Source organism: Lates calcarifer, linkage group LG4 (genome assembly GCF_001640805.2).
Source record: "Lates calcarifer isolate ASB-BC8 linkage group LG4, TLL_Latcal_v3, whole genome shotgun sequence".
Lineage (NCBI taxonomy): Eukaryota > Metazoa > Chordata > Actinopteri > Centropomidae > Lates > Lates calcarifer.
The window spans coordinates 6203215-6217455 of NC_066836.1; the positions used below are offsets into that span (position 1 = coordinate 6203215).

Genomic DNA, 14241 nt, shown 5'->3' on the forward strand with positions numbered 1-14241 from the left:
AAATAAACAAGTCTGTTGTTCGTTGATACTACAGACGATTAAGGACACGTAAGGGTCAAATCAGGATTGTGTCGTTTTAATAGCTGTTTTTTCCTCCGAATTATATCAGAGCACATCCAGTATAACTAGTTTACTGTACCATAATCACATCAGTTGCTGATCCACGGGGGCGCGCAACAGGGTCGTGCACCCGCGCGTTCAAGTATTTGTACCCACATGCTCGTTCGCAGAGCTCAGTCAGCATTTGACTCAGTGGTGGCAGGGGATCCAAGATTTCCACTTGTCAGTTACTCCCCGGTACCGAAATCAAGTGCATCCCCTGAGCTAAAAAAATGTCAAAGTTGGATCAGGTCCTCGTTCTTGACCCTCCCTCCGACCTAAGATTTAAAGGTAGGTGGATGAAAATTTCTTTAATGGAGTTAGGAGTGTTGCCCGGCTGAAACGATTTCACACTCCCTCAAGCGAAATTTCGTTGCTAGCGAGCTAGCTAGCATTCACCGCCATTTTAAGTTAGCCAGGGACAAGACGGGCCGCTGTATCCTCCTCGCACTGTAGTGACGTGGATAAACCGGTGTGGCGTGTATCTGGACGGCCTGCCATTCATGACAACACCTAGCAAAGTGGTGGAAGAATGTGAGGCAGCTGCCTGTTGTTGTTAAGATAAAATTCAAGTGAACACCGTGTTTTCCAGCATCCTCACTTTAGCGGCACCATGAGCTACTACGCTGCTTGTTGTAGTGTTAGCAACAGCAAACTGTTGTTTCCTTGGGGCTCAGCCTATTCCCTGAAATGCTTACTGCTCATAACCCGGACGTTAAATGGAAGGAAATTAACTTTTTTAGCGACAAATGAAGCGTCCAGCCTGACACACCTCTTTTAGACACTTTGCCATGTCAAACTGCTAAAGTGACTGACAGCTGGGGTGACAAACTTAGCTAACTAATGTACATTGTAACGTTAACAGCCTACAGGTTTCAGCAACATTGGGCTAGCTGTATATACTCAGTAAAATATGTAAACGTGTCCTGGACAATATTATTGCTTTTCACATTAACAAGAAACTAAAGTAATTCGTACATTTGACCGCAACTGATTTGTTTTCTTTGGCAGGGACAACGTTCAACGATGTGTCATTTAACCGTTGGCTAACGTTAACCGTTGGTTAGCCTGCTAATGCAAAAGTTGATATCTAACTAGCCTCATTGTTAGCCACTCTCCAACAACAAACTCTCTTCTTTTACATTTAACAGGGCAATCAACCACATCTCATCACTTCAGAAATCCACAGATGTAGTTAGTTTGTGACATTTATTTGGTTCCAACTGTTGCTCTTGTTATTAGCTATGTGACCATTACAGGTGATAGGAGAAACCATAAAACTGAATTATGCTGATGTGCAAGTTTCAGTGTTTCTAGTGGTGCTGTAAAACAATCCCAGCATCTGAACTATTTATCGCAACCATTACTCATTTTGACCCAGAATTCCTTTCTGCATTTCTTGTATTTGTCCCAGTTTGTAATCTCCGTCTCTGCTGCAGACATTATTGCCAATGAGGCATTTTTTTTATTGTTGCTGAATGTACCACTGTTTTATAATCAAGAATCTTTCAGCCTATTGTCTTGCTGACTCTAAGAGGCTGATTGTTAGTTAAGGACTAGCTGTGAGTGGATACTGGTTGTAGCCTGAACTTGACAGAGTTGTTTGGAAGGTCACCGGTTCAAATACCAAGCCCACAGGACAGCTTTGGGTGGGGTATAGTCATTGAGATGTTTTGGTGATGAGGTGTCCTGTGTGAAACTCATTTATCACATCTTGAGGCACCATTACACAGTGCAGATCCTTTACCTGATTATTCCACAGGCTGTGAAGAAGCAAGACAGCCTCATGTTGATGTTAAAACCTACAAACACTCTCCTTACTTTATTAACCTGGTCAGTGTTTTCTTCTGCTGCTGTTAGGTCTGTGGTTGTGAAGAGAGTCTTCCAGCAAGAGGCAGACAGTGTATGGAGGATACGACTGAAAATTTATTAAATTCATTTTGAGTTAAGGTCAAAACTAGCCAGTTGAAATGTAGCAGTTAGAAGAACTGATTTAAACTTGACCGTACATTCCTGCTGTGCTGTAATCGTCAACTTCAGTCTTCAGTCAAATTGTTGTAAGTCTAACAGTAAATGTGTGGCTGCATTTCTTTTTGATAAATATAGATTTAAAAAAAGAGGTCAAGAGTTAAACCCAAATACATAAATGAATGTTTGTCCTTTACTCTTAAATTGATGCTGACAGTCAGATGGCAGAGACATGGTCCATCATCATCTGATCATGGACCTCCTCATTTTACCTGATTACGAAATTCAGTCATTCATTCAATTCAGTCACACGGTTTACATTTTCTTTCATCAGATTAAACTTTTACCCTGTTCTCTACTGGGGGGCTAAATTGCAAAGTTATGACAAAGGTAATGTAGGTACTGATAAGCTATAATTGATGATCATTAATCCACCACCTGTTTTGTTCTGTTGCACCGTCAACAAAACACATAATTAAGGCATGAGGAAGAAAATCCCATACTAATGGCTTGATATGAAAATTGTATAAAATTTTGAAATTTTAGATGCACTTATATTGTTATTTCTGCTTAGGAGGAGAATAACCAGGAGTTTATCTGAATACTGTGTGTTATGCACAGTAAGAGTTTGGTTTTTGCCTGCCCTTGGCACACACTCAGTGTTTACCACTGGTACGATCCAGCATAAAATTAAATGCGAGATTGATCAAATATAAACCAAGCCCCTCAAATTGAAAGCGAAAGGATCAGGCAGTTTGCATAGGAACGCAGAGGAAAATGAAATGGTTCCTGTTCGGTCTTTGAGAAGCAATATGAGGAGAGGGAAGATGACCACAGCTCCGTTACTGTCACAGAGACCGAGCTAAATCGGTCTGCGTGTATCTGAGAGCTGGTCTGTTTTAGAGCCTCTGCTGGGATTCCTCCAGCGAGCTAGAGGGGGCAGCCCTCCTTTCCTTGGTTGGTATTTTTAGAATAGGACTGGCCTGGGGGACCCTAACTCAGCATACATGCAACAAGATGAGAGAGACGATGCTAACGCTGCTCGAGCAAAGGTGGCATCTCAGAGTTAGGCAGTGGATGCAGGCTATGTGGGTGTATCTTTGATGCGCACAACTGCACAAGTGTTTTATCTGCTTCAGTCTTGGTTATAGAAATGCTCACAGTGTATAAAACACACACAGTAGAATTTATCCTAGTCAACATTTGGTTGTTTTTTTTGTAGGAGCAATTTCAGTTGTCTTAAGTCTGAATGTGGATTCATTAAATTGAGTCAGTGTTTTACTTCCTTAGTCTTTCTGGTTTAAAGAGCAGGTGCTGCTCTTGATAATTTCATATGTGTGGTGCGTTATCCAAAAGGATCTGTTTCCTGTTTGTCCCACCAGCAGATACAGGACTTCAGAAAATGCTTCAGGCATGTCCAGAATCAGGAGGAATGGTTTACAGGCTCAGACCTTTGACAGGCTATAATTATCATGTCTGCCATATACTTTTTATCTGCACCAAATGATGTTCACTTACCTTAATGCCTCACTTGTGCAAAATATCTGAAAGATAATTATTGGACTGACATTACTGCACTGAGTCAGCATCAGCATCATTGCCAGTTTCTTCCATTTGTGTTTACTAGGTGTGGGATGGTGGATAAAACAGTACATCCTAACAAACAACATCCAGGGTAGTCACCTGTAGAAGTTTATAACCTTGCATCTGTGTAGAACCACATATTCTTTGCCACTTGCTTCATGGCAGCTATGTAAACAAAACTGAGATGTTGGATGCAGAGGTTCCTGGTAGAAATATCAGATGTTACAAACGCAGCACCAGTTACAAGGTTTTTCAGGTTTCCAGGAATGTCTTTGTGGCGCACCTGTGTTGATAACAACGCCCCAGTCATCACCATAACTCTGTATGTTAGCTTTAGCTGGGTGGAGCCACGGCAATCTGGTCATGCATTACTCCTTATCTCTCTGAGCACTGCTTGTGAAGGAAGGCTGAATGTGGGCTTTGTGAACTCCAGAGCTCCAACCAAGAGTATAGAAAGTAGAGAAGATATTTTGAATGCATGTCTTTATATGGCTTAAATTTTTATTTATCAAAACAGTGCAGAGAAGTTAAACTGTGGGTGAATTAGTTGACTTTTTTTTTTTAATACTAGTCCTGCAGGTCGGGGGAAAGCGACACCTGATGATTATTTAGTATGTAAATCTAGGTCATACAGTGTATCATACAATGAGCTTAAATGAGCAATTGAATTATTGCATTTTAAAAATTGGAACGTGTCAGTTAGCGGGTATAAGATTTTATAAGCTTGCATAAAAATTGCAATTTGGTCACTGAAGACATAATTTGGCCATCATCAGCACTTCACATACACAAAGGGGTTATCTACGATGAAGAGTATAATCTGATATTGCCGTCCCAGATCAAAATAAAAATATTAAACCCAGGCTTTCAGTTTTAATTGCCCAAGATCTAACTGCATGCACTTTTCAGCAAATAGAAAACTAGAGTTCTGTCAGTTCAGAGGCTGGACCCTCTGTAGGATTCATCCCAGAGAGGTGGATCCCTCAAAGGATCTGATGGTCAAGTTTAACCAGGGCTATATTCAGTCTCAAAACTGTGTACACCGTTTCTGGGTTAAATTATGTATTTCGTTGAAACTGTGTGCAGCATGATTCAAGGTGCATTTTCTCTCATTTGATTGGCACATCAGAGGTGTTACCCAATCAGCAGAGACATGTATGTAAACCCAGTGCATTACTAAGCCGGTGCGCATGCTTAACACACAAGAATGTTCAACCAGCCACTGTTTCTGTTTAAATAAGCATTTTACCACATTTCGTCTGGGCTGAACGTGACCCAGGACTTCCCTCCAAAATGAGATGGTCTAGCCTCACAGATGCTCCCTCGGAGATCAAGGTCCAAAATTTTCAGGCATATCAAAAAATCTGAGACAAGTATGAAACCCAAGTTTTATTGTAGAATTTCTGACATCAAAATAAATATGTGATGGACATCTGATAAATAGTGTTGCAGGTAAAATCAGTGGACCTCCACCATAGCACCCATGTTGTTGTCAGTTAACCGTGCATCATGGGACATGTGTTTTTTCCAGGCTCCCAGGCTAATTGTGCTGATCGAGTTTGGGGTACCTCTGACTTGGCGTCCAGTTGTGTTTTCGACATGTCATGGCTCATCAAAGCTGGATGTTGCTGACCATGGTTAAGGACCTAATTTGAAGCCAGCTCTGTCACAAGATGGAGAGCTAACTATTGATCTCCTGATATATGACCTGAGCAGGGCAGGACCTTAATTTCCAATATGAACATGGGACATCTTTATGAAATTAGCCGTCTGGAGCAGAAACGTAATTGATTCAGGTGGTTTGGCCCGTTGCTTCTGGAGGGGAAGTTTTGGAGATCCTGGTCCTTCATTCTACATGAATGTCTCATGCTAAGCTTTGCATTTATAGGAAGTAATACTCCTACATCAGGGCTGGTGACATATTTAAGATGCATTTTTAATATTGAATAAGTTCATACTTTTAAAGAGGATGGCCATCTCCTTAAACAACGTGCTCACTGTCGCTGGAAGTTAATACTCCAGCACAGATAATACTAGGCATGTGTATAGAATGCCTAGTATTATCTGTGTGTGTGATGATATGTGAGTTTTATTCTAGGCATAAGATTTTTTTTTTTAATGGATTGATACATAAATAATTTATAGATATATTTCATAATTGAATCAAATGTGTAGCAGTAACCGGTAATGTGTCAGTGTTGTACTGTCCACTGTTTCTTCATCTATTGCGTTTACAGAATATTTACAATGTAACGATCCTGAAATCCAGCTTTAAGCCAAGAACTCACTATTCGATTAGTCGTCTCAGTTATGTAGGCCTAATTGAGTTCCAGTCTGACAGTATTTTTCAACTAATCTTTTTAAAGTTCTCTTTGAACCAGGACACCACACCACTACAGGTCCATCTGTCTTCCAGGGATAAGGTGTAACTTGAAATATTGAATTTCCTCTTATTTCTGCAGTTTCACTGTAAACATGCAACATATTTACCCTCTATTATCTGCTGCTAAATTCAGCCAAATCTGCTGTTTCCTTTGCAATTTCATGCAGCGGTATGAAACCTTCAGCCCTGCAACTAGTGCAGGATGTGCTGCCAGTAAAGTGTTCTCAAATATTCCTCCAGTGATTAATCATAGCAAACACATGCCTGTTAAAGTAGAGGACTGCACTGTCTTGTATTTTTTTAAGAGAAGAAATACTTACAGGATACTTTTTGTTGCTTTTGCATTTTTATTTTTTGGTGCACCCAGAGAGTGTACTCCAGAATACAGGAATAATAATGCACTTATTTTTGTCATTCTTTTTGTCAGGTCCTTTCACAGATGTAGTCACCACCAACCTCAAACTGAAGAATCCCTCTGACAGAAGAGTGTGTTTCAAAGTGAAGACGACGGCGCCGCGCAGATACTGTGTACGGCCAAACAGCGGTGTCATCGATGCCGGTGCTGCTGTCAACATTTCTGGTAAGTTTTTCATGGTCCTTTTTCTTCAAGGTCAGTGGGCAAACTTTGCCTTGGCCCACAAAATTTTGTCGATTGATTTGAGAGAAATAGAGACTGGGAAACCTGTGCAGCGAACTGGGTCAGGGAAATGTAGCACAGTTTGGTCAGAATTTATCATGGCCACATGCAGAGCTGAAGCTGAGGTGTCAAAGACCCAAGCTGTGACTTGTGGAAGCAGTTTTCATCCAGTCCACATGATCTCCTTTTCTAATTATGGCCTGTGTAGTGTACATACTTGACAGAAACTGACTTGTACAACAGTTGATGAGTAGGCTGTAATCACTACGCTGTTATTTTTGAAGGTAGAATAGTTACATAATGGTGCTTTAATGGACTAGCCCTTAAAGGACCAGAGGTAAACATCTTAACTGGAGTAATGCTACTCTGAGTGTGGTGATAATTCAGTTGTTTTTCATGTAAATGTAGCAGTTGGCAAATGCCTTTTTAAAGTTAAGTTAGCCTCAATTTGGCTGCTGTAACTTGTTTTTTGGTTCCTTATTCGGGACTGTTGCCTTGTGTGAATTGTCTATGTTAATGTTTCAGTTTACTTCAGTAGAATGATTTGTTTATTTTAAGATTATGGCTGTTAAAATTAGGTTTGCTATAGCAACAGCTTGAAGTCATGCAAGTTGCAAGGTACTTCAATGATAACATTTGCACAGTGAAGTAAAAAGTGCCAGTGTCCACAGAAACCTCTCAAACCACTCCTGCAGCATACTTCACTTGTCTGTTCAGTATGTTCCACATTTATCCAGAATATTGGATACAGTGCTTCCATTTGTTGCTTGTATATTGATTAAGCAGCTGCTTTGAAAGCACATCAACACTGGAGTTTATTATAATGCATATAATGTATTATAATACATTATAAGGAGCTATAGATTTGGAAAGAGTATGACTTGGCAATGATCCATGATCATGGCAATTTATATTCACTAAATTAAATTTGGAAAATAAACAACATCCTCTTGAAATTGGATAGAAGATAGTTTGTGAAGCAGTTTTAAAAAAGGAACAATCTGACATTGATCATTGCCTCATAAGGAAAATAATGTTTACCTTGCTCAAGTGTGCATCTGCTTATACATGGGTATTGTGTCATGTATAGGGCTCATCGTGCTGAATGTTTAGGTGTCTTTTTTTTCTGTTTGCTGAAGGATTGTTTTGTTTTAACGTGTCTTTTTACCTTTCATTGACAGTCATGCTGCAGCCCTTTGACTATGACCCCAATGAGAAAAGTAAACATAAATTCATGGTGCAGACGATTTTTGCCCCGCCAAATGTTTCTGACATGGATCTATTGGTAAGTGATTTTCTTTTAAGAAAATTTTTGCAAAGATGATGTTTAAAGTGTGTGTGACAGAAGCACATTGTAGCAGTCTTAATTGTACATTATCTGTTGTGATTTAACTGTTAAATTCAATTCAATTTTATTTATATAGCGCCATATCACAACAACAGTCATCTCAAGGCACTTTTCATATAGAGCAGGTCTAGACCGTACTCTTTAAAATAGGTATTTACAGAGAAAAACCCAACAAATCCCACCATGAACAGCACTAGGCGACAGTGGAAAGGAAAAACTTCCTTTTAAGAGGCAGAAACCTCGAGCAGAACCGGACTCAGGGTGGGCGGCCATCTGCCTCGACCAGTTGGGTTAAGAAGGAGAGGGGGGGTAGAGAATAGCGAAAGAAGAACATAGCATAACACAGGTTCCATATCAAGGTGGGGCCAGTAATACAGCAGTAGTAATGATAGTATATTAGTACTGATAGATAGTAAATGCATTCAGTTGCACCAGTATGATGATTCTAATAGTCCCTGCAACATAAATCTGCATTAAAACATTATTGTTGTTCATTAGTTTTTATTGGAAAAAATACAAAAAGGGGGATAAATCAGAGCTTCACCTCCTCTGCTCTTTACAGAGTCTTTCCCTGTTCCCTACAGATACAAAAACACACATCTCACATATATACTTAATAGACACTTGCCCAGGAGAGTGGTCTGGATGGGCGGGCGAGTGTGTGTGACAATATGTGAGTTTTATTCTTTTCAAAACGCCAAAATGAGTCTCATGCTGGTAGTTTTACTAACAAATTGTATTAATGTTTGTACATTTATTCATTTATTACATCCTACATGGAGCAAGCAGCAAAACATAGAGTATATTCAACATATCGCCCACGCCTACTTTACAGTAAATTAGGGCCTCTGTAGCGTGTACTGCTCAGTGTGCCTCGCCTGATACAGACTGAAGTAAAATGCATCAACTGAATTTTGGATTATTTATTTTTTCTTTTCCATGTTATTTTTTAATATATTCAAAACACAGATTACTGTCTTCATTTTGTTTATTAAATGAGCCTAATGCCTCAGAAATCTAACCCACACTCACACACGGACATGATTGATTGAAAACTTTGATATTCGACAAATGTTCCACAACTCGTCCTCAAATTTAAATTTACCACACATATTGAATATGGTTGTTGACTGTAGCAGTATTGTCATTCTGCTGAGCTGCTTAACCAGGCCAGGCTCTGTGCCCTTGGAGAAGTTTTTTGTACAGACAAACTGAGATGGGTTCTCCAGTTGTCCACCAGAGGACAGCAAAGGCTCAGTCAGTCAATAAAACATGCTCATACCCTGTAGTCCTGGTCATGAACTGACTTGTCTTGAATGAGAAGCACAATCCAGGAAGTAGAGAGGAACAAAGGTCTGACTGGTCCTGATGAGTAAACTGGAATCCAGTAAGGTTACTCATTTGTCAGATAAATTAGTTCCATGGCATTGCTGCAGTTCTGTGTTACACCTTTCACGTATGACACAGGTTATTCCTTTAACTCGCCCATAAAGTTATTTAGTTCTTCATGAGCTTTTTAAATTACAAACATGTTTGTCATTGTGTGTATAAAATCACAAAACAAATTGCTCTGAGTTAAGGAGCTGACTTTATGGAAATTAATCATTCTAAAAATACCGACCTAAAACCAAAGGAAACATCTATACTTCAGACAGTTTGTGGCTATTTTGTGTAGGAAAATGAGTCTGAGGTTATGACTGGTTTTTACATGAAGCTGTGCATGTTTTATATTTATGCAGCTCCTATGGATACAAGGCTGCATTGCATGTGAATAGTATGAAGTAGGTTGAAGTGTGTGTGTGTGTGTGTGTGTGTGTGTGTGTGTGTGTGTGTGTGTGTGTGTGTGTGTGTGTGTGTGTGTGTGTGTGGATAGATTCCAGCTGCTAGCAGTTTGAGTTGATGAATAACATGCCCATTTTTCATCTCCACCAGTGGAAAGATGCAAAACCCGATGATCTCATGGATTCCAAGCTGAGATGTGTCTTTGAGCTGCCTTCTGAAAATGATAAAGTGGTAAGAGGTGCTGCTGCACATTAAAAGCAGCTTATTTCCACATAACCTGAAGTTTCATTTTGTTGATGAACAGAAGTTTGAAAATTGCCAGAATAGCGTAGCTTTCCATAGAAGCAAAAACACTGGAAAAATACGCCGCTATAATGTGAAATTAGTAGAAAGTGCAGTACCAGTGGAAAAACTGGCCAAGGCCTCATGTGAAATAATATAAAAACCATAGCTTCATAGGATTTTCTTCTGTGCATTTCTCTCGCTTAGTCACTCATTATCAACTGTTTCCTTCCTAAGACTCATCTAAAATACTTAATTGTATTGTACTATGTCAAAAAGTCACTTTTTCAAATGTTGAAAATTGATTAACTGGAGGATATACATTGTTAATCTCTTGCTGTTAGGTGAACAAACAATCTGACAGCTCCAGGCGTGTCAGTCTAGATGTTTTCAGGTTTGATAGACAACAACCAGTAAGAACTTAGCAGATGGTACATGCTGAACCTCTGCACTTGATATTAAAAACTGCCTGTGCCAAAAAAAGAGATTGCACAATTGATAAAATAAAAGCACGGTACAATGACAAGAAACAACAGAAGACTTCAATTTACGAATATGTTTCATTGTTAACTCCTCACATACCTGCTCAAGTAAAAATTGTAGTAAAATTTAAAAGCAGCGTTGACATTCAGCAAAATCAAAAATCACACTAAATGTTCTATTGTATGATGTATGAATTCTTTGCGTGCACCTTGTTGTGGAGCACAAGAACCGCAGCCGGTTGGTGCCTTTTGCACAAGATTTTGCATTTTAGCGACTTACTTCACCCCATGGCGTCTGCATCAAGCACCAAGCATGAATAACAACTGCAGCTGCTGTGAAACTCTTTCAAGGTGAGAAAAGAGGGTGAAAGATGTGGGTAAGGGGTTTAGTTTAGTAGCTGGCTGCTCCAACTTCTACAGACTGTGGCAATTAACACTGAAGAGTACATATGTTGAACTCGCCAAAGATTAGTTCAGACTTTATATATTTTAGAGGTTTTTGAACATAACCATCATTCCCCAGGAGTGAAGAACGTGGTTGTAGAGCTGTTTTATTGGACTGCAAGAGGTTTCCAAGACAACTCAAAATGACGATATAGCTGAATAAATGTATTTTATTCATTACTGTTAGAGTATATTGAATGGCATTAGGTTTTAGTTAACTGTGAATACTGTGAGCCTGGATTAATGAGCCCTCAGTGTAAATAGGATTTAGATCAGCAGTGCTGCAGGATAACTCAGCAGGCTCTCACAGTTCAGGTGAAAATGCCACCAAGATTATGGGTATGTGGACTGCTGAGTCAGCACAGTATCTGCTCTCTACTTTGGCATGTGTAGCATGTTTGTAATCTGTAACATGTAAAGTATGTAACTTTATAGGATTGGGGTGTAGTGCAAGGTGTAACATTATAATGCTGAATGCATGTTGAGAAGCTGCGTATTTGTAGCGTGTTTGGAAAAAAAAGGGCTAAGTGGTATTTTTGTACACGTTTGTGAGTGTGTAGCTACAAGTATCAACAACCTAAGTACTTGTAGCTGGTAGCTATGACTTAATTGTAGACCAGAATGTGCATCAGGTGCAAAACTGAAAGAAACAAAAATAATCCCTCACACTGTTGACTGCTTCTTTTATCTAATGAGAAACAAAACCTCATAAATGGAGGGAGTACAATGATTGACTCTGTGCAGGGGTTTTGTTTCTTTAACAAGCAGATATTTTATTTAGGCTTACGTCTTGTATAGCTTCTCATGTTTTAGACAACATTTAACCAGGGCTGCAGCTAATGATTATATTCACTGATTAATCACTTGGGCTGTAAAAAAAAAAAAAAAAAGAAAAAAAAGTTTGTTATGATGTTATGACCAAACAAAGCAACATTTATGTTTGAAACTGACAATTATCAAAATAGTTTTTTCAGCTCTACTTTTAACAGTTTCAGGTTATTTACTTCCCTTTGAGGTGCTTGAATGAATAAAACATCTATGAACAGAGGTGCCCACCTGATAACATCAGTCACAGGTCCACACCCACTCATCTGTCAGACAGAAAAGCTCAGTGTTGAATACACAGGTGTAGATTTCAGGGGTGACAGAGTATCTATCAGGTCTTTTTTCCTCAGCACTGGCTCTTTTTTTTACCCCCACAATACAAATATGAATTATGAGCTGTACAACCACTGACACACACACACACATAACCTACTCAAGGAGAAAATAATCATATGAATAATGGCAGTTGAAGTCTTAAATGTGACTTTTGTGTAGGAAGTACCAGTGATTGAGGGAGAGTGGCAGAAAGAGAGAGGGATGGTGACAGACAGACAGGTAAGAGTTCAGACTACACTCAGGATCCCAGTGGTCATGGAAACACCTTGACATTTTAGAAAAGACACTTGGTGCTTGAAAATTCACCAGACTGCAGGAAGTGAAGTGTTTGATATTTGTCCTGATATCTGCTGTAGCATTTACTATTTAGCACATACACAGTATACTGTATAAATACTTCTCTTGGATTTTGGCACAAGGGAAAATAACATCACATCCTGTCTGGGTATTGATTGTCATCCTTCATCTACAATGCAGTGGTTGTATTTTCATTACAAAGCCCCCCATCTCCCCATGCCGTCATGTCGTCTGCCCCACAAAACAGAGCCACATCAAACATGACTTCTGGAGGGATGCATTTCCTCCCTGGTCTCTTTGATCTGGCACTGTGAGCCTCTGGGCCTCGGGACAACTCTGCCTTTCTTTGGCACTGGCTCCCGTCTAGAGGCTAACCTCTCTACTTAGCTCAGGGCATGCTGGATTTCACTTCAGCGGTTCTCTCCCTCTCCTTGTCGGGCAGAATGACGTGGAGGCGACCAAAGCGGCCCCCATGATGAACTCCGCAAAGGCCGATTCAACAGCATCCACGGTGCCTGCCAGCGCCTCGCTGGATGATACAGAGGTGAAGAAAGTGCAGGACAAGTGCAAGAGGCTGCAGGCTGAGATGAGCAAGCTGGCTGAGGAGAACCGGCAACTAAAGGTTGGCTGTGTTGAAAAGTAATATTCATAATATGATGAAATATTGTGATTTAATTCTAATGTGTTTTTAAACAGGACCACACTAAAACCAACTGTCTGTGTTTTATATAGCAGAATGAAACTCAGAAAATATTTAGTGACTCTACTGCGAAAAGCTCTAAATATGATTTCCTTTGTTTTACAGGAGGATATTATTAGAATGAGAAAGGTACCCCGCTCAGACCACATGACATCAAACTCAACTAGCCTCCTCGGCCGAGAAGCCACCACCGCCTCCCTGCCCTCCCTCCTCGTCGTCATAGCAGCCATCTTCATCGGATTCTTCCTAGGGAAGTTCATCTTGTAGACTGGGAGATGCATGCCAGCCGTATCACCCGCCCCGGCTCCGGAATCAAAAAGGCCTGGAAAAAACCAAGAAGTCTTTCTGTTGACTTTGCCATATCATTGGTAGTGTGGCCTACAGTGAACACATCTGTACAGCATCATTCAAAGGCGTCGCCTTTTTTACAATCTCATACGGTTAGTACACACAGAGAGTTGAGAAAAGGCGACAAAAAAGTGATTGCTCCCTTTTTTTTTCTTTTTTTTTTTTTTGATTGCTGGATTTTACAGGTAATGTGGCGGGACAATGAAAGATGTATACTATCAGTCAACATGGAAGATGCACCCAGAGTGAACCATGGGCAAGAGGCAGTCAAAAGATTAGATTTTTTTTCACTCTCTCTCTCTGTTGTTTTTAATAGGAATTGAATGGAATGTTAGGTGTCTTGTAAATGTTGTTTTAAATCCTTTTAAACAAAAAAGGAAAGAAACTTCCATCAAAATGACCTTGCTTCCTGTTGCTGGATTGCCTCTGAAGTAAATTTGTTCAGTTTGTAATTTCTACTTCTTGTCTTGGAATGTTCAGGTCCAGCTGGGGATATAGGTGCCTCCTTGTACATTTTTGTCCTTTCCTTTTCCTCACAACACCAATGCAGACTTTATATTATTATTATTAATTATTATTATTATTGTTATTATTATTATTTTATTATTATACAAAGCATATATTCCTTCTGAGGCAAATATTGACTGAAATAAGGTCTCCATTCTTAAAATCCTGTCCCATGGTATTAAGCATTGAAGAAATAAAACTGAAAAAATGTGGTTTTGA

At 39.7% G+C, this 14241-nt stretch overlaps 1 protein-coding gene across 1 annotated transcript; it reads left to right on the forward strand.

The window, feature by feature from the left end:
• The first annotated feature begins 223 nt into the window (after positions 1 to 223).
• On the forward strand, positions 224 to 14241 carry vapal (VAMP (vesicle-associated membrane protein)-associated protein A, like). The gene is made up of 6 exons (XM_018678013.2): positions 224 to 390; positions 6462 to 6614; positions 7853 to 7956; positions 9952 to 10032; positions 12910 to 13089; positions 13273 to 14241. Exons 1-6 carry the CDS (start codon positions 333 to 335, stop codon positions 13432 to 13434), a joined length of 738 nt encoding a protein of 245 aa, XP_018533529.1. The 5' UTR covers positions 224 to 332; the 3' UTR covers positions 13435 to 14241.